General features: G+C 38.2%; 1 protein-coding gene across 3 annotated transcripts in view; it reads right to left on the reverse strand.

The window, feature by feature from the left end:
• The window catches only part of CD200 (CD200 molecule), a 30,320-nt gene that overhangs the window by 5,507 nt on the left and 4,629 nt on the right, over positions 1-20,184 (reverse strand). For 2 of the 3 annotated variants that reach the window (XM_008982435.6, XM_078352157.1), the window contains 4 exons: positions 18,696-18,777; positions 14,519-14,845; positions 11,791-12,063; positions 9,728-9,835 (listed from right to left, as the gene is read on the reverse strand). In XM_008982435.6, the coding sequence (XP_008980683.2) occupies positions 9,728-9,835; positions 11,791-12,063; positions 14,519-14,845; positions 18,696-18,777 (790 nt within the window). The remainder of the gene's footprint in view (positions 1-9,727; positions 9,836-11,790; positions 12,064-14,518; positions 14,846-18,695; positions 18,778-20,184) is intronic. The other variant, XM_078352158.1, reaches the window with a different exon arrangement.

Genomic DNA, 20,184 nt, shown 5'->3' on the forward strand with positions numbered 1-20,184 from the left:
AGCATGTCATTCATTTTAGGCACTTTTCTAAGCACTTGCATGTGTTCCCCTTTAAATCTTCACAACATTTTTATGAGATACAGTTACAATTATTATCCCATCTTGATGAGGAAAGGGAGGTGCAGGGAAGTTAAATGGCTTGCCCAAAGGTATAGAGCTAATTTGTAAGAGACAGGATTTGATCAAAATCACTAATAATGGTTCATTGGTGCAAATAAAAATACTGACTAGAAAACAACCCACTCTGTATGTCATTTACAAGCATCCTTGCTAGAATTAACAGTTGAAAACTTTAAACTCTTGAAGGAGAAATACTGTAGAAATAAATATCACACTCAGTTTCTCAATTATTTCATGCATCCCTTGTTAAGATGAAAAGAATTTCAGTTAGATAGGATTAATAACTTCAAGAGATCTATCATACAACATGGTGACTATGGTTAATAACAATGCATTGTATACTTGCATATTACTGGCAGAATAGATTTTATGTGTTCATACCACACAAAAAAATACGTGAGGCAATGCACGTGTATACATTTAGTCATTCCACAATTGTATACGTTCCACAATATATACGAATATCATGTCATGCGCCATAAATACATACAATTTCAACTTTCAATTAAAAAAATAAAAACAATAAATATTCATAAGTAATCATTTAGAAAAAAAAGATTAAAAGAATATTGTGTACATCATCCCAAAGGTATTTAATGAGAACTCTTTAAAGGACTTTTAAAATACAAGGCAAGCATTTTTCTTTATTGTATAAGAAGGGGAGAAGGTTGCAGAATTTATAAACTAGTGTCCACAGAGACTCAGAACTAGAAGCACTGGTCAGTCATCATGAAATTCTAGTTTGAATACTGAGAAGGTCAAGAGGCTTTCTTTTGATAGTCTCTCATTCATAAATTTCCATAATTGTGCCTCATGAAATGTGGAACATAACATTGAATGATTTCTGCAAAACATGTCTTACATGTTTGTAGCACAGAGTCTCATTTGTTCTTTATTCACTAGAAGAAACTGCATTTTTTACAATATGGTTATTTTTAGAGATTAAAATAATTCAAATTAAATTGTACTGAACACTCTTTTATTTCTTAATTTTTTCTGACATTTCCAACATTTTTTCTACTTAATATACTTCATCAAATATATACATATTTTATCTCTATCTTTTAAAAAAATTGTTGGTGGAAGAAATGCTCTACTGCATATGGGCCGTTGGACTCAATTAGGGCCTGTAAATGGGAATTTTGAAGAATTCTGAAAATGATATGAAAAGTATTGAGGCTCCTAAAGTCTATAATGACTTCATAACATGACTCTGCAAGTATCAGGTGCTGAGAAATTCCCAGTTTAATACATTGTGATAAATAGGGAAAGACCAATTTGGTTATGCCTACTATCACTACACATAGCGATGAATAGAATTTTCCCACTTTGATCTTTCACAGTTCCCTGTGAACTTGTGTCTGCGTCATGCTTATGACTAAGACAAAGGAAGTCAGGATTGCTTCCTCCATGAAAAGGTGGAAATAGGAAGAAGCAGGAAATACGTAAGAACTGAGATTCTAATAAAAAAAGGTTTTGTAACATTATAGTAATAGATTTTGTAATATTACAGTTAGTGATAGAAAACAAGACAAAGCAGAAGTGATTCTTTTGCATGATAGATTTGAGAGACAACATATAATCATATAAAGTAAAGCCTTGCCTGGTCAGAGGTTCTGACCAGGTTTTGAAGTTCTTTGATAGAGAGTTGCCAGGAACAGAGCCAAGGCTATGGAACTGTAGAGAGAAAATCCTTCTACTGGCAGGTCAGTAAACAGCTGTCTCTCTAAGCAACTCACTCTCACATCCTCTTAGCATTTGTGGTAAGCATAAAAATAGCATAACCCCAAAGACATCCACATCCTAATTCAAGGAATCTGTGAATATGTTGCTTTATGTGGCAAAAGGGATTTTGCTGATGTGATTAAATTAAGGACCCTGAGATGGATTATGCAGTTGGGCCCAATGTATGACAAGGGTACTTTTAAGGGAAAAAGAAGACAAACATGTCAGATTTATGATTCAATGTGAAAAAGACTCAACTGGACATTGTTGGCTTTGAAGATGCGAGGCAAGGAATATGGGCAGTCACTAAAAGCATGAAAACAGAAAGAGGAAAAAAACACTCCTAGAGCCTCCAGAAAGGATAGTAGCCCTGCAGATACCTTGTTTTAAACCCATGATGGACTTCTGATCACCAGAACTGTAGATAATACATGTGTGTTGTTTTAAGCAACCAAGTTTGTGATAATTTGGTAAAGAAGCAATAGAAAGTTAATACAGCATTTCTGATGTTTCCCCCTCTGTAAGCCAAGTTGAGTACTTTCATTAAGTGGCCCAATCTTTTCCAGGTTAAGGAGCATACAGTTGGCTTCTTTTGTTAGTAGAGGATAAGATCTTGGATCTGTTTAAAGGCAAGCTTAGTATATGGGCGTGACTATACTACTTAAATGCATGACAGTTCCAAACAAAAACAAACTGGCAATAGACACTAAGTAAAGGATATATGCAAGCTAAAATGCAAAAGGAGCAGAGATGTTAGAGGATTGTTCAGCTGGATGATTTTCTCATCCTTTTTGTTTTTCACTAATTAGTCTAACAGATACTGACAGCTCATCTCCTTAAAACAGCCCCATGGCCAAAACCCAAGGGAATGGGTACATCATCTGAGGAGTCGGGGTCCTGGCAATGTATAATAATAGGTTAGGTTATTGTGAAGAGAAGGAAATCAAGGTAAAAATACAGCTCATGCAAATGAAAAACATACTTCTACATGGATTAGCTAGTACTCGAAAAAAAAAGAGTCAGGTTTGGCATATACATTTTACATGACTGTCTAAATTTTCTATTGTTCTCCAAAGCAGGCTTGACTCAACCAAACAAAACCAAACCAAACAAAATGGCCTCTCAAAATAGAGCTGTCCAAAAATTAGGTGATTGCCTATGACGATCTGCCTCAAAGTGAAGTTTCTTTTATAGTCTTCAGAAGCATGTAATTGTTGGTGGGTTGACTAATAAGAAATAAAAGATCATTCTCAACCCCGAATTTAACTACATTGTCATATATGTGGAAGGGACAACTTTATGAAATCACTGGGTTGTAATAGAAAGAACTATTTCGAGATGGTGAAAAATTTCCCTAGGAAATTTTAATTCTTTCTCACTTTCTGTTTTAGTTATAAAGTACTGGATTCAGGAAAGAGAAAAGAATATTCTTTGAAATCTTATTAGTCTTACTGTGGTAGTCTCCTGGGAAGTAACTGTGATAATTCTATCAGGAATGGTGCAGAGAGAGGGCCCGTGCTGTTTACAGATGGAAAACACCAACATTGTGCTCTCCAGCATTACACAGCATCACAAGAAAAGTAATGGGAGTCTAATTTCTATGTAAAAATAACATCAATAACTATAAGTTTGCTTACACATTTGTGAGAAACAAGTAGTGATTATGACTTAAAATAAACTTTTAACATACTAGAACCTCTGGGACACATTTAAAGCAGTCTCCAGAGGAAAATATATAGCAATAAGTGCCCACATGAGAAGAGTGGAGAGATCCAAAATTGACACCCTATCATCAAATTGAAAGAGCTAGAGGAGCAAGATCAAAACAACTCAACACCTACCAGAAGACAAGAAATAACTAAGATCAGAGCAGAACTGAAGGAGATAGAGACACGAAAACCCTTCAAAAAAAATCAATAAATCCAAGAGCTGGTTTTTTGAAAAGATCAACAAAATAAACAGACCACTAGCCAGACAGATAAAAAAGAAAAGAGAGAACAACCAAAAAGATGCAATAAAAAACGATAAAGGGGAAATCACCACAGATTCCACAGAAATTCAAACCATCATCAGAGAATATTACAAACAACTCTATGCACATAAACTAGTAAACGTGGAAGAAATGGATAAATTCCTGGACACTTGTGTCCTCTCCAGCCTACACCAGGAGGAAGCTGAAACTATGAATAGACCAATAACAAGGTCTGAAGTTGAGGCAGCAATTAAGAGCCTACCACACAAAAAAAGCCCAGGTCCAGATGGGTTCACAGCTGAATTCTACCAGACACACAAAGAGGAGCTGGTACCATTCCTTCTGAAACTATTCCAAATAATCCAAAAAGAGGGAATCCTTCCCAAATCATTTTATGAGACCAACATCATCCTGATACCAAAACCCAGCAGAGACTCAACAAGAAAAGAAAACTTCAGGCCAATATCCATGATGAACATAGATGCAAAAATCTTCAATAAAATACAGGCAAACCAATTGCCACAGCATATCAAAAAACGTATCCGTCATGATCAAGTAGGATTCATCCCAGGGATGCAAGGCTGGTTCAACATACGCAAGTCTATCAATGTAATTCACCACATAAACAGAACCAAAAACAAAAACCACATGATTATCTCAATTGACGCAGAGAAGGCATTTGACAAAATTCAACAGCCCTTTATGCTAAAAACCCTCAATAAACTCGATATCGATGGAACGTATCTCAAAGTAATAAAAGCTATTTATGACAAACCAACAGCCAATATCATACTGAATGGGCAAAAACTGGAAGCATTCCCTTTAAAATCTGGCACTAGACAAGGATGCCCTCTCTCACCACTCCTATTCAATATAGTACTGGAAGTTCTAGCCAGAGCAATCAGGCAAGAAAAAGAATAAGGGTATTCAAATAGGAAAGGTGGAAGCCAAATTGTCTCTATTTGCAGACGACATGATAGTATACCTAGAACACCCCATCGCCTCAGCCCAAAAACTCCTGAAACTGATAAGCAACTTCAGCAAAGTCTCAGGATATAAAATCAATGTGCAAAAATCACAAGCATTCCTATACACCAATAACAGACTTAAAGAGAGGCAAATCAAGAATGAACTGCCATTCACAATTGCTACAAAAAGAATAAAATACCCAGGAATACAACTTATAAGGAGCATAAGGGACCTCTTCAAGGAAAACTACAAACCACTGCTCAACAAAATAAGAGAGGACACAAACAGATGGAGAAACATTCCATGTTCATGCTTAGGAAGAATCAATATCGTGAAAATGGCTATACTGCCCAAAGTAATTTACAGAATCAATGCTATCCCTATCAAGCTCCCATTGACTTTCTTCACAGAACTGGAAAAAAACCACCATGAACTTCATATGGAGCCAAAAGAGAGCCCACATAGCCAAGTCAATTCTAAGCAAAAGAACACAGCGGGAGGCATCACACTACCGGACTTCAAACTATACTACAAGGCTACAGTAATCAAAACAGCATGGTACTGGTACCAAAACAGAGATATAGCAATGGACCAGAACAGAGGCCTTGGAGGCAACACAACACATCTACAACCATCTGATCTTTCACCAACCTGGCAAAAACAAGCAATGGGGAAAGGATTCCCTGTTTAATAAATGGTGTTGGGAAAACCGGCTAGCCATGTGCAGAAAGCAGAAACTGGACCCCTTCCTGACACCTTACACTAAAATTAACTCCAGATGGATTAAAGACTTAAACATAAGACCTAACAGCATAAAAACCCTAGAAGAAAATCTAGGCAAAACCATTCAGGATATAGGAGTAGGCAAGGACTTCATGAACAAAACACCAAAAGCATTGGCAACAAAAGCCAAAATAGAGAAATGGGACCTAATCAAACTCCACAGCTTCTGCACAGCAAAAGAAACAGTCACTAGAGTGAATTGGCAACCAACAGAATGGGAAAAAATTTTTGCAGTTTACCCATCTGACAAAGGGCTGATATCCAGAGTTTACAAAGAACTCAAACAGATTTACAGGAAAAAAACAAACAAGCCCATTCAAAAATGGACAAAGGATATGAACAGACACTTTACAAAAGAAGACACACATGAGGCCAACAAACATATGAAAAAATGCTCATCATCACTGGTCATTAGAGAAATGCAAATCAAAACCACATTGAGATACCATCTCACCCCAGTTAGAATGGCGATCATTAAAAAACCTGGAGACAACAGATGCTGGAGAGGATGTGGAGAAATAGGAACACTTTTACACTGTTGGTGGAGTGTAAATTAGTTCAACCATTGTGGAAGACAGTGTGACAATTCCTCAAGGCCTTAGAAATAGAAATTCCATTTGACCCAGCAATCCCATTACTGGGTATATAGGTAAAGGACTATAAATCGTTCTACTATAAGGACACATGCACACGAATGTTCATTGCAGCAATGTTTACAATAGCAAAGACCTGAAACCAACCCAAATGCCCATGGATGATAGATTGTACTGGGAAAATGTGGCACATATACACCATGGAATATTATGCAGCAATCAGAAATGATGAGTTTGTGTCGTTTGTAGGGACATGGATGAATCTGGAGAACATTATTCTCAGCAAACTGACACAAGAACAGAAAATGAAATACCACATATTCTAATTCATAGGCGGGTGAGGAAAAATGGGAACACATGGACACAGGGAAGGGAGTACTACACACTGGGGTCTATTGGGGGAATAGGGGAGGGACAGCGGCGGGCGGGGGGAGCTGGGGAGGGATAGCCTGGGGAGAAATGCCAAACGTGGGTGAAGGGGAGGAAGGCAGCAAGCACACTGCCATGTATGTACCTATGCAACTATCTTCCATGTTCTGCACATCTACCCCAAAACCTAAAATGCAATAAAATAAATAAATAAAATTTAAAAATACAAAAAATTAAATAAATAAATAAATAAAAATAAATGAACCAGTATTTGCTTAGCCCTGAGCATTTAAGCTCCAGCATATTCAGCACTCGGTTTTACTAGCTGTAAGTTATGAAGCCAAATTATCTGGATATTAAAATTTTCAAAATTGGGGCCCGGGCACAGTGGTTCATGCCTATAATCCCAGCACTTTGGGAGGCCAAGGCAAGTGGATCAACTGAGGTCAGGAGTTCAAGACTAGCCTGACCAACATGGAGAAACCCCATCTCTACTAAAAAAAAAAAAAAAAAATTAGCCAGGCATGGTGGCACATGCCTGTAATCCCAGTTACTCGGGAGGCTATGGCAGGAGAATCGCTCAAACTCAGTAGGTGGAGGTTGCAATGAGTCAAGATCACACCACTGCCCTCCAGCCTGGGTGACAGAGCAAGACTCTGTCTCAAAAAAAAAAAAAATTCTAAATTGGTTGTTATAGTTTGGATACTTGACCTTACAAACCTCATGCTGAAATCTGATCCCCAATGTTAGGAGTAGGGGCTAGTGGGAGGGGTTTAAGGCAGCAGATCCCTTAAGAACTGATTAATGCCCTTGGGTTGAGTGAGATCTCTCTCTGTTAGTTCCATGAGAGCTGGTAAGAGAGTCTGGCAGCACCCTCCTTTGTTTTCCTGTCTCGCCGTCTGATCTCTGTGCACACTGGCTCCCCTTTTCCTTCTGCCCTGAGTGGAGACAGGTTGAGGCCCTCACCAGATGCAGATGTTGGCACTGTGCTTCTTATATAGCCTTCAGAAGCCAAATAAACCTCTTTTCTTTATGAATTACCCAGACTATGGTATCTTTTATAAGCAGGACACATGGAAAAGTCAACATAGGTTCAGGTATTTATTTCACAAATGAGTGAAAACTTGGGCAGAGAAATAAGCTGATTCTTTTTGCTTCAAGAATTGGATATTGGTGCTGGGCATGGTGGCTCACGCCTATAATCCCAGCACTTTGGGAGGCCGAGGCAGGTGGATCACAATGTCAAGAGATCGAGACCATCCTGGTCAATGAGGTGAAACCCTGTCTCTACTAAAAATACAAAAATTAGCTGGGCATGGTAGTGCATGCCTGTAGTCCCAGCTACTCGGGTGGCTGAGGCAGGAGAATTGCTTGAACCCAGGAGGCACAGGTTGCAGTGAGCGGAGATCGTGCCATTGCACTCCAGCCTGGGTAACAAGAGCGAAACTCCGTCTCAAAAAAAACAATAACAAACAAACAAAAAAGAATTGGATATTGGCATTGAATGGTTATATTTCCCAGAAAATCCAAGGCTTGCTTAATGAACAAGGGTAATTATTTTGCATGTGTCTTTCCAGTAGAATTTACCTCTGGCTTGAGTAGATTGCATTATTAGACTTTTGCCCAATAGGGGCTTTTAAAAATGAATTTAAATACTTTATACTTTCCTGCTGGCACTTTCCAAAAGAAAAGGGCATTAACATTATGCACAGATTAAGTGAATGCAATTGACAACAATAGCTCCTTTCAAGTCAAGACACTAGGGCATCAGTAATGACAGAAAGAACATTTGGCAGAGGTCAGGGCACTATGGTTTAGTCCTAGCCTGCTCTTAAGAAGCTGTATGAACTTATGGATGAAAGTCAGCTTCCCTCTCTGGGCTTCAGTTTCCTAATTGGAAAAGAAAAATGTCAGGATAAAGTAGAATCAAACACTTCTGCCTTTGATTTTATTTTGTGGAACACTTATGAGTTCTCTGGGCTTATAACTGTGTGCAATAAGACTAACTGACCTGTAATCTTCTCTCCTGGACAGAACAAATACCTTTACCTACTTTTGCAAAAGGGTCACTGACATGGAGGCTTTTTGTATGTTTTATAAATTCACAAGAATTAATCTGGAGGACTATGCAAAATAAAGTGGTCAAAACCTTGAAACATGAACAAAACATAAAAGCATAAACATAAAATGAAAGAAAACATTTATATAGAACATAAAATGAAAGGAAAAAAGGTTATACTTGAGTGAGACTTTTAAGCAAAGTCTAAAATAGCAATCAAAGCCAACATTGGTTTCTTTCCTGTCCCCTATCCTGCAGTCATCTGAAATGGAGGAAACTCCCACCTTACCCCTTCACTCTAGCAGATTCCCATTACACAAAACATAAAGTGCAGCTTTGTATTCACTTCAATAAATTATGCACTGTCTTCAGAAACCAGACATTTCATTCTTCCTCTTTGCCTAACTCACTTCTCTTGCTTTATAGTGTCTCTTATTTTATAATTTCTTATAGTATCTTAGATTGGCATTTATGAGGTACTGAATTTACAATAGGAGAAAGTGAATTTTAAATTCTCTCTGTCCTCAATCAATTAACATTTAACATTTATCAATTAACATTCAATAAATTAACATTTATTGAGAACCTGGTATATATAAGATGCCGTGATAGTTGTGAAAGATAAAGAGAAATTTATAGTCTAAAAAGGCAGAACAACGTGACACAGTTACTGTAAGTATTGATCACTTGCATGATGCTGATAGTGTTTGAGGCATCATGGGAGTAGAACACAGAAAGTGCCACTTAATGAGTGATCGTAACTGGACAATTTCAGCCTCTTAAACGGGCAGATGGCCCATGAAGTGCTGTAAAAAGAGAAGAGATTGTCCTTCTCATGATGAGTGAAAGGATCCTGCATGGGTGCCAGACTTCTTTCTTTGGTTCTATCACCATTGTTTGATTCCATTAGCTTTTAAGTCATCTTAGCAAACAAAAAGCAGAAATGTTCAATTTAATGTCCAATTGTAAGAAAATACCATGACACATTTTAAAACAGTATCAACATGTCTGTATTTTGGAAACAACAAACAAAACACATTGTTGCCATTCCCTCATTTATATCTTCAAAAGACCCACAAATCGTCATTAAAAATATAATTTCTGTCATTTTTCTTTTAACACCCTGTGGCGACTCACCTCGGTCCTGATTCCGGTGGCGTTTCCAGTACAGTAAGATTGAGATCAGGACCAGAAGAATTACCAGGGAAACAATGCTTAACAATAGTGGAACTGAAAACCAATAGCCTACAGATATTTAAGAAGGAAAGAGAAAAATGATGTCACTAGAGGAAATTGTTGAGGCAAAAATTGACAAAGCAATAGATTTGACCTTTCAGTTGAAATCGTTGTTAAATACATACATATGGAGGTTTACATGCATGACTCCGTATCATTTTAATAATATTTAGATATTAGCAATAGCTAACATGCTTTATTTGGCTGCTATGTAACAAGAGCTTTAAATGTATCAACGTATATCACTTAATCTCCACAATATCTGAAGAGTTAGATATTATCATCTCACAGATTTAAAGAAAACTGAGGCTTGGAAACTTTAAGTGAGATCAAAATCAGAATAGCGAACGGGATAACCAAGGCTTGGTTGAAAGTCTGTTTGCCTCTAAAGCACATATTCTTTGCCATATTGTCTATTAAAAGAATATATGTTTATTGAGGAAACTGTGGAAAATACAGAGAAGTATAAAGCAAAAAAAAAAAAAAATCTCATTATTTCTAATCCCAGAGATAACTCATCTCAAAGTTTTTATTACATATCTTCTTATCTATGACTTTGTTATTAAATCTCTTTCCAGTAGTCAATCAATGCAACTCAGCCTAAATATCAGCTCCTCCGCGTCATGTCGCAATGCGAAGGCAGACGAGGAACTTTCTGATTTGGGAGTCTCTAACATCTCCATACCTCCATAACGGGTTTCTTCACATCACTATTTAACTGACACCTTCAGACTTTTAGACAGGAGTTTGTCTAATTTCTACAGTTCCAGTGCTTTGAGCATAATGCTTTGAGTGTGGAAGATTTTTGGTAAATGTTCACAGAATAAACAAACATTATATAAGTAGTATATAAACACTAAGTGATATAAGTGAAATCTGGCATTCTTGGGGGAAAAAAGAGACATTCTTTTTTAGGTTTTTGTTTTTCAAGAAACTATACCCTTTGCCATGGCTGAATCTAAAGATCTCTTCACAAATATACAGATTTAACACTACAAGTCTTTCTGACCAAATTGATGTAAATATCCAACTTCTGATTAGTCTGAGTTTTCAGGGTCTCCAGAAATGCCTAGAGGGGGTGAGCCTTAGAGGCCACTGCACTAAAGAGATGTGTGTAGAAAGTTTTTCCATTTTATTGCTCATAATTTCTCCCAAAAAGAGCAGTAATATTTTTTAGAAGGCTTATTACTGACTGCTTCATCTAGAGTCAGTGCTTCAAAACTACACAGAGAAAAGATTTGGCTATTATAATAAAACTTCTTGTCTTTATAATCTCTGCTCCCTTTCTTCTCTCCTCTATATTCTCACCTCTTGTATCTATGAGGCCCGAAGACAGTAGTTTAGATAAAAAACACAAGAGAGTAAAAAGGAACTTGGATGAGAGGCATTTGTTTTAAAATGGGTGATGAAAGCACTTCAGATAGGTTCCTTTCTCACAGTGTAGATTACACAGTGGTTTCATCACAGATGTTGCTTCCAGGAAACCTTCCAAATCTCTCTCCCAGATTGAGCCCCTCCTTCTCAACCTCCAGTCCTCTCATGGTGCATCATAGCTTTCTCTCTGGAGAATTGAATACAGAGTTTTACAATTGCCCATCCATTTATCTGTACTCCCTAGTAGATGAGAAACTTAGGGACTGAGTCTTGCTCATTGTTGCATTTTTCATGTTTAACCCAAAATCTGGCCCAGAACAGACCTAATTACATGGTAGTTAAATGGAAGAAATAAATAAATGAATGGATCTCAGCAACAGCATTTGGTGTGTGGGCAATGAACCACATTTATGAAAGTAAAACTTGCTTTATTTGTTTTCTCAACAATTTTTTATTTTTTCCTTATTTACCCCATCCTTTCTCCAAATAGCTCTTATGCTAAGAGGCTGAAAACCTTTGTAGGATATTCATCCCCTTCCAGGTGTGTGCACACAGATACAATCACAGCCATCTTGCTCGCTTTCTCTTACCTTTGTTGAGGGTTTGTTTAAAGTCGGTCACAGTCCCCAGGTGCAGCACCTGGCAGATCACCTCCTTCCCCACCTGATTCTTAGGGTCTTTGACCTGGAGGATGCTAGTAACAGACGTGGTCCCATTTGGGTGAGACACAGTCTCTGTACTATTTTCAAACCCTGACCGAGGAACCTTCCAGGAGATCACGGGGGCTGGGCGGGCAGTGGCAGAGCAAGTGATATTTAGGTGGTCTTCAGAGAATCTGTAGTGAAGGGATACTGTGGGCTGTACTGGGACAAAAAAGAAATACAACCTGTTATCAGCTAAGCACCTGGTCTGAGTCCTGCAGTCTCCTCAGAGAGATGAGGGAAATATGCTTATACAAACATAGTGTAGGCTAGAAAGATAGGGTGGCATATCCTACCCAAAATGGGGACTTTCCAGTTCTTCTTGTTTCTAATTCTCTGATCTGCAGAATGGAGACTGGCCTAGTACAAACCTGTGATGAGAAAGACCCTCTTTGTAATTTGTCTGTAGCAAAATTAGTTGGATGGACATAGAGTATTGGGAAATCAGATGTTACTTTTCTCTCCCAAACAGTGCAAAGCCTACTTATTCTGTTTTTCTTTTCCAGGGGCAATGTGGCATCTCTGCCTTCTTCTACGAATTCGTCTTAAATGGCTTGACAATAACCCCCAACCAGCACCACCTACTGCCATATATGTGGCCTGTATCTATCAGAAGCACCAGGCAGTTTCAGAACAGAGAGCCCATAGAAAGGCTACTGTTTAGAGACAGAGTCTCGCTCAGCCACACACCCAGGCTGGAGTGCAGTGGCATCATCTCAGCTCACTGCAATCACCCTCTCCTGGGTTCAAGCAATTCTCCCATCTTAGCCTCCCAAGTAGCTGGGATTCCAGGTACCCGACATCACGGCTGGCTAATTTTTGTATGTTAGTAGAGATGGCGTTTCACCATGTTGGCCAGGCTGGTCTTGCACTCCTGACCTCAGGTGATCCACCTGCCTCAGCCTCCCAAAGTGATGGGATTACAGACATCAGCCACCGTGCCCAGCCTAGAGATAGTTATTTTCTTCTTGAAGCTGAACCAGTGAATTAGATACATGGGAAAGAGGTGAAAAATCCCATTTTGAAAGAGCTACACAAAATGCGAATTTGGAATTCATAGCTAATAACCTTAAAAACTCTAAAAATGACTGTTGGAAGAGTATTGGAAATCACCTAAGAGAAAATAACTAGCACATGAGAAAATTGTTTTCAGGCCAGCTGTAGCTTGTACCCTCTTGAAAATCCCCTGATTAGTGAGTTCATTTTTGTTGGACTATAGAATTTTCCTTTTCTAAGCAAATGTAGACTTGTCTTTCTGTGATTGACTTTGGAGCCCACAAGATAGTTAAATCCCAGTGCTAACTGAAAGCCTGGGCTGTGCTTATAGATTCAAGAGGCAGGTAGATGACCATGGGTTGGGAGAAGTAGGGCTATGGAATTGTGGCTCTGGCTAAAGAGTGCCCAGATTACTAATGTCTGTGAGAACTGGAAGAAGAGAAATAAAACTGAAAATATTTGAATATGGTGGTGACCAGACTGAGTGTCGAGGTCCTATGATGTATCAAAGAATGGCTTAGATGAAAGTTATAAGGTGTGGCTGGAAAAGGTTGGGGTGGAAGAGAACAGAATTACTAGCTTTAAATCTCAGAGGCATCTGGTTTTCAGGAAAAAAAAAATACAAAAAGTCTATGAGTGAAGGAAGGAGACTAAGAGAAAGAAAGATGAGAGAAAAAGTGGAAGAGAGCTAAAAGGAACAGAAATGAGAAAAATATGACATAAGAAAAATTAGATAGGAGGAAGGAAAGAATAAAGGAAGGCAAAGAGGAGGAAAGGAAGGAAGGAGACAGGGAGGAATAAGAGTAAAAGACAGAAACAGAGAGAAAGAAGTGGAAATCAAGAAAGAAACAGCGTAAGATTCTATAGAGAGGACTCATCATAGGCAAAATAAGTACAAGAAATTTCTTTTGGTATTGTCCTATCTCCCTTGCATCCTCATCTGCTAAGTTATCTCTTATTCCCACTTCCTAATCTTTCTCTCAACTGTGTGTCAGTTAAGAGGAAAGGAATCTCATTAAACTAAGCCTCCTGGATTTTAAAAGAATGCTTATTGTCCAGGTATATCCTTAATTGGCATCATTTCAGGTGTGAAATGATATGCTCTATGTGCCCTTGTCAATCCTGAAAGAGTTACCCTGAAGCAAAATGAGAAGGACAATCGTACTGACTCAAGGCTAGCCCAATCTGGCTCTACCCTTAGATCCAAAAAGTTGAAGTGTAAGTGACCCTAGAAATGATCTATTTCACACTTATTGTGCAGACAATGAAACTCCAGTGCAGAGTGGATAGGGCTCTTCTACAGTCACAGGATTGCTAGTGGCAAATCCAGGTCTGAATCTTATTACTGCTAATGGAAAACTTGTTGCCCTCATCATTGTCCTCAAATTACTCCTGTTGACAGCAGAATCCCTCAGAGATGAGATAGCTCCAGTCAAAGAACTCAGTGGATCCCCATGAACTCTCCAAATAATTGTAAACACAGCTGTAGTAGACACGAAAAGCTAGCTTCTCATGACCCTTTCTGTGGTTAAAATCCTGAAAAACTGGGCCCTACGCCTGTTCCAAACATTCTTGAAAATAGTATTTCCAGACACAGACAATGTATTCCAGAGACTCTCACCATAGAGGGTGAGGCAGGGTGTTCCTGAGATCTTCCCATAACCAAAGGTATTGAAGAGACACATGTAACACCCTTCATCCTCCAGGGTGGTATTCCAGAAGGTGATGGTTGAGTTTTGGAGTCCCAGCTGGGTAATGTTCAACTTGTCCTTATAGGCAGGCTGGACCACCACCCCATAGCTGTTGCTGAAGGTGGCTACATTTTCCGGGCTTAGAGCTTTCTTTTTCTGCCATGTCACGATCAGGACTTCGTAGGTAGTTTGCAGAGAGCATCTTAAGGAAGCAGGTGTATTTAGCTGTTCTCTTTCATCCTGGGTCAACACATCCACTATGGAATCAGAAAAGAACATTTATATTTAAAGATTGTAACACACATACACTTTTTCCTGATTACAAATACAATGTATTTTCAATGTCAAACAGAAAATATAGAGAAAATACAAAGAAAAAAACATTTGTTTACATTGCTACATGGTTCCAAAGAGATATACAGGGTCAAATATGTTTGTTTAATCTTTAAAGAATAGTAACAGAGTAGAAAAACAAGACATCACCTCTCAGTTACAAGAAATTGTGAAGAACCTCTGTAAGGTGTGAAGAAGATACAATGAGATTGAAGATGTAAATGGCCAGGTAGGATAGCAGCTTCACCAAGCATGTCCACGCTTGGAGAAGTAGAAACAAAGAGCCAGAAAAGGCCAAACGATAACAGGCAGAGTGATCACTTCAGGTAAAGAAGATGAAGCAGCCTTATGGATTCCACACAAACACACACACATCCACACATTCTCCAAAGGAAGCAGGCAGAACAGAGGTGTCTGCCTCCAGGAAGCAAGAGAGGTAGGTAGAGAGATGTATGGGACAATGCTCTGGAGGATCTTGAAACTGACACACAAATAATAATTTACACACCTCCACTTTCATTCAATGCGACGGAGATAATTTCTTCCCTTCTACAATATTAGCAACTCATAATATAATAGATTATTCGATGGAAAATCTCAACATAGTAACAAATAGCCAAACTTTTGAGAAGGCCAACACAATGAAAGAGAGAAATAATAAACTGTACAAACCCAATAACTCGTACCAAATGAATAAAGATATCATAAGCCAATAAATGCTTTGACATGAATACATGTGACATCCTAAGCGTAATTAAAGCATTATAAATAGAAATTAGAGACATAGAAAATGAAAAATATAAAATTGCAATAGGTTGGCCGGCTTAGCAAAATGGAGGTCACTGAAGAGTAAATTAGTCAACAGTAAGACCAGGCCATAAAATTCTTCTAGAATGTAGCACAAAGAGATAATGATACGACCGGAATAAAGCAAAAATTCAATGAGCAGACTTAAATGTTCCAAAATCAGTCCAATAAGACTTCTAAAAGGAGAGGAAAAAGAGAATGGAAGACAAAAGCACTATAAGAGGAGAAAAAGTATTTTTCAAAATGATAAAAGGAACAATCTAAAATCAGATCTATTCTATTAATTATGAACATTTATGCACCTAACAACATAACTCTGAAATATATAAAGCAAACACTACTAGAATTACAAAGAAAAAATTTTAAATCCACAATCATATTGAGACCCTTCAATTTCATATGTTTAAACAATTATTAAAGCAAAAAAGTTAAATAGAAAATACCAAACACTGCCAGGTACAATGGCTTATGCATGTAATCCCAGTGCTTTGGGAAGGCAAAGCAGAAGAATCACTTGAGGCCAGGAGTTCAAGATCAGCCTTGGCAACAGTATGAGACCCTTGTCTCTACTAACAATGTAAAAATTAGCCAGCTGTGGTGGTGGCACATACTTGTAGTTCTAGCTACTGAGGAGCCTAGGACAGGAAGATTGCCTAAGCCCAGGAGTTCAAGGCTGGAGTGAGCAATGATCACATCATGGTACTCCAGCCTGGGTGACAAAGTAAGACCGTATCATAAAGAAAATAAAATTTGAAAAACAATATATATTTATATATACACATCAGTTATTTAATATTATAAATGTTTTATATGTTTATATAGAGATACACTATATACTTTATATGTATGTAGATATCTCTGTGTGTGTGTATATATATATTCATATAAATTTCTTCCCTTCTCCAATACTGGCAACTCATACTATGATAGATTATTTGATGGAAAATCTCAACATAATAACAAATAACCAAACTTATGAGAAAGTCAATACAATGAAAGAGATATAATAAACTCTATAAACCCAATAACTCATACTAAATGAATAAAGATAACATAAGCCCCTTCCACACCCCCACAACACACGCACTTTACTCAAAGAAAGGATGTATAATCTTTTCAAAACACACATAAAACATTCTTCCAAACTGAACTCAAAATAGGCTACAAAAAGGTTGTTACTCTATGTATGGTCTTGAACATAGTTCGTAATACAATAAAATTAGAAATCTACATACTTCTTTTAAGTCCTAGGTACATGAGAAATCATAGAAGAAATCATAAAGTATGATAGCTGAATGACAATGAGCGCATAATATGTTATAAATCTATAGAAATGGGTAAGACAGGCTGGGCACAGTGGCTCACATCTGCAATTCCAACAGCTTGGGAGGTCAAGGTGGGCAGATCACTTGAGGTTTGAAGTTTGAGACCAGCCTGGCCAGCAAGGTGAAACCCCAGCTCTACTAAAATACAAAAGTTAGCTGGGTGTGGTGGTGGGGCGCCTGTAATCCCAGCTACTCAGGAGGCTGAGGCAGGAGAATTGCGTGAACCTTGGAGGTCTCAGCAGTGAGCTGAGATCGTGCTACTGCACTCCAGCCTGGTGACAGAGTGAAATTCTGTCTCAAAAAAAAAAAAAAAAAAGAAAAGAAAAGAAAGAAATGGGCAAGACAGTTCTCAGAGAAACATATTTAATTCTAGCAACATTTAATAGAAAAGAGATATTGAAAAATGAATACACTTACTTCCAAACCTCCTATCCTTCCTTTCAAAAACTGCAGTGAATTAAAGAAGATAAAGGCACTAACTAATACAATGGTACAGAAAATGTAAACTTGATCACAAGCATGTAAACTTGATCACAAGCATCCAAACTTGTTTTTAAAGACTGATAATATAGATAAAATGTTGCTAAGTATAAGTAGAGGAAAAAAAGAGGCTGAGCAAACAGCTCCCCAGCAATATCAGCGAATGAAAGATGGTGTAACAAATACAGGCTGGAACCCCTGAGTATTGCATAATTCAAGACTAAATGATGTACACTCTTGGAAGATGTGAAAAGTTCCGGGAAACAACATCTGTTGCTACGATTGAGGTTTCCTTAAAGTTGGTTGAGATTCTGCAGAACAGAGGTTTGAAGAAATGATTGCTTTTAGAAAGCAGAGTGAAAGGGGACTCAAAACTAGAGTTCAACTCTTGGATGAGTTTTTCTTTTTTCTTTTTGACTATGGAAGAAATCATTTCGGGGACATTTACAATTCTTTGCTACTTCTATGGCATCCCATTTAGATTCCTCTGTTCAGTTGATAAGTCCTGTCATGAATGTCATGGACCAGAGCCCACCTGATCTCCACCAGCATCACCCACATCTGTGGAGGCTGATGCTGAGCAACATCACACTGCAGTGATGAAAAGGCCATTAGCAAAGTGAGTGTGACCTCCCAAGGAACCGAGGAGGAAGAGCTAGGAACTTCCATTGATAAGTAGATGGTACAGCCACATTTGTTATACAACAGATAATATAAGCACGTATAACTTCTACATTTCATTGTTTTCTACATTTTTTTCTGTAAAAAGGGAACACACCCAATTTTAAGGCTTACTGCCAGATTACCTTCCAAAAAGACTGAATTCAAGCATTCCCATATTTTTATAGACACAGGAAATCATTATTTGTAAGAGTTTTTCAATTCAGTAAGTAAAAAATGGCATTTCAATTTAGAGGATATTTTCCATAAGGCTGGTTCATCTACTAGGGAAACAGCTTCTAAATATCAAAGTGTGCTTCGACATTGAAAACAAAAATGTGGGAAACAGAAAGAACCACTCTCACTCCTCCAAACAGATTAAATGTTTAAATAATTCACGCAGATAAATGGAACCAGCATCACACAAACAATAGTGGCCAAATGTCTTAACTCCAGAAATTGGGTTTGCTGGAATCCAAGCAGGGAAATTGAGCTTCTTTACCTTGTGCTGTGCATAGCATCACTGCTGCCATGCCCCAAACCAGGCTGTGGGTAGACAGATGACAGAAGAGCATCCTGACCACCTGAAGACAGAAAACAAAGTACAGAAATGGGGTTTGGATTTGGACAAAGCCAAGGAAGCTTCAGTATAATCGTTATTTCAGGGAATGTCGTAGCTGAGTTTTTAGCCACCAAAGAACTTTGGTTCTGTGGGAGCAGAACGAGAGGTTATAAATGCAAAAAATAACAAAGCGTGTTCAGGTTATGAGGAAGGAAAGGCAGCAGTACGGCTCCAACACAATAGCAATCCCTGGCAACTTGGGACCTTGTTCCTAAAGCCACCACTGCCAAGAGCGAGGTCTCAAAGACACAGGACCACTGGGGAAAACAAACTGCCTTAAATAAATACAGGAAATGCTGAGAATACAAATGTTAAACAGCATCCACTTGCCAAAAAACATTCACATCTGTTAATAATAAAAATGTAACTCAAGGGTAACCACTTTTCAGGAACATTATTTGACTGCCTTGAATTTTGTTGAGGTTCATTTTAATTCTGCAAGTCTTATATATAAAATGCATGTTTTAAAAACCAGCACTGGCTTTAATTTTTTCCTTCATTGCCTTATTTTCATCTGTGTGGGCAGAAATCCTTGGCCTTCTTACAAATCATGGGAGTATTTAAGAGAATGTTATTCTGGGCATCATCCTTCTATAAAATGATAAGGCAGGGTAGAGGCAGCTGAACGTTTCTCTGCAGTAGTCCCATGAATCCATTCATTTGGTCTGTATGTATGTTTATGGGGGGCAAAGGCAAGAAATGTAATTTTTTCCTATATGTTTTCTATATTTCTATTTTCATAATAGAAATATGTAAAGAATGTAACTTTTACCTGTATTTTTTTAACTGAACTTTAGTTTTATTTCATGTTACTATTCCAACTAGAGATAAGAATTTACTTTCAATAAATGTTGCATAATCTCTGTCAGTCTCCCACAAACCCAACACCCGATAATTGTCCCAACCTCTAGCATTGCATCTACATTCCTGGGGGTTCAGAAAATGCCAAGCTATAAGACAGGACTACTAATCATTGATTACAACCATCTATTATGCTAGCACTTGCTAAAATGGCTGTGTTCCCCTCAAGTCATCACTGTCATTAATTTGTGCAATTATTGCCCACAAGATGAGCTGGTGTTCGCTCATGTTCTTCCAGGCTGTCCCTGGGTCCCCCTGTGCTGGGTGAAAGGAAATTCTACAAGGCTTTCCGCCTAAATTCCCATGTATCTATCCATCTCTGTTTTAATGTTCCCTTGCCATGATGGACAAACATGCTGCTTCCTACAGTCCCTTCAAGGGACTGTGAGACACAGGCATTTTTTTTTCTTGTATCTCAGCAACTACTTGCAGGTTCTATTTTCTACTCACCTGAACTTTCCATGTCCGGGGGCTGGGCATAGGGCCTTATTTTGGGAATGCAAACTGG

This window comes from Callithrix jacchus, chromosome 15, assembly GCF_049354715.1.
Source record: "Callithrix jacchus isolate 240 chromosome 15, calJac240_pri, whole genome shotgun sequence".
Classification (NCBI taxonomy): domain Eukaryota; kingdom Metazoa; phylum Chordata; class Mammalia; order Primates; family Cebidae; genus Callithrix; species Callithrix jacchus.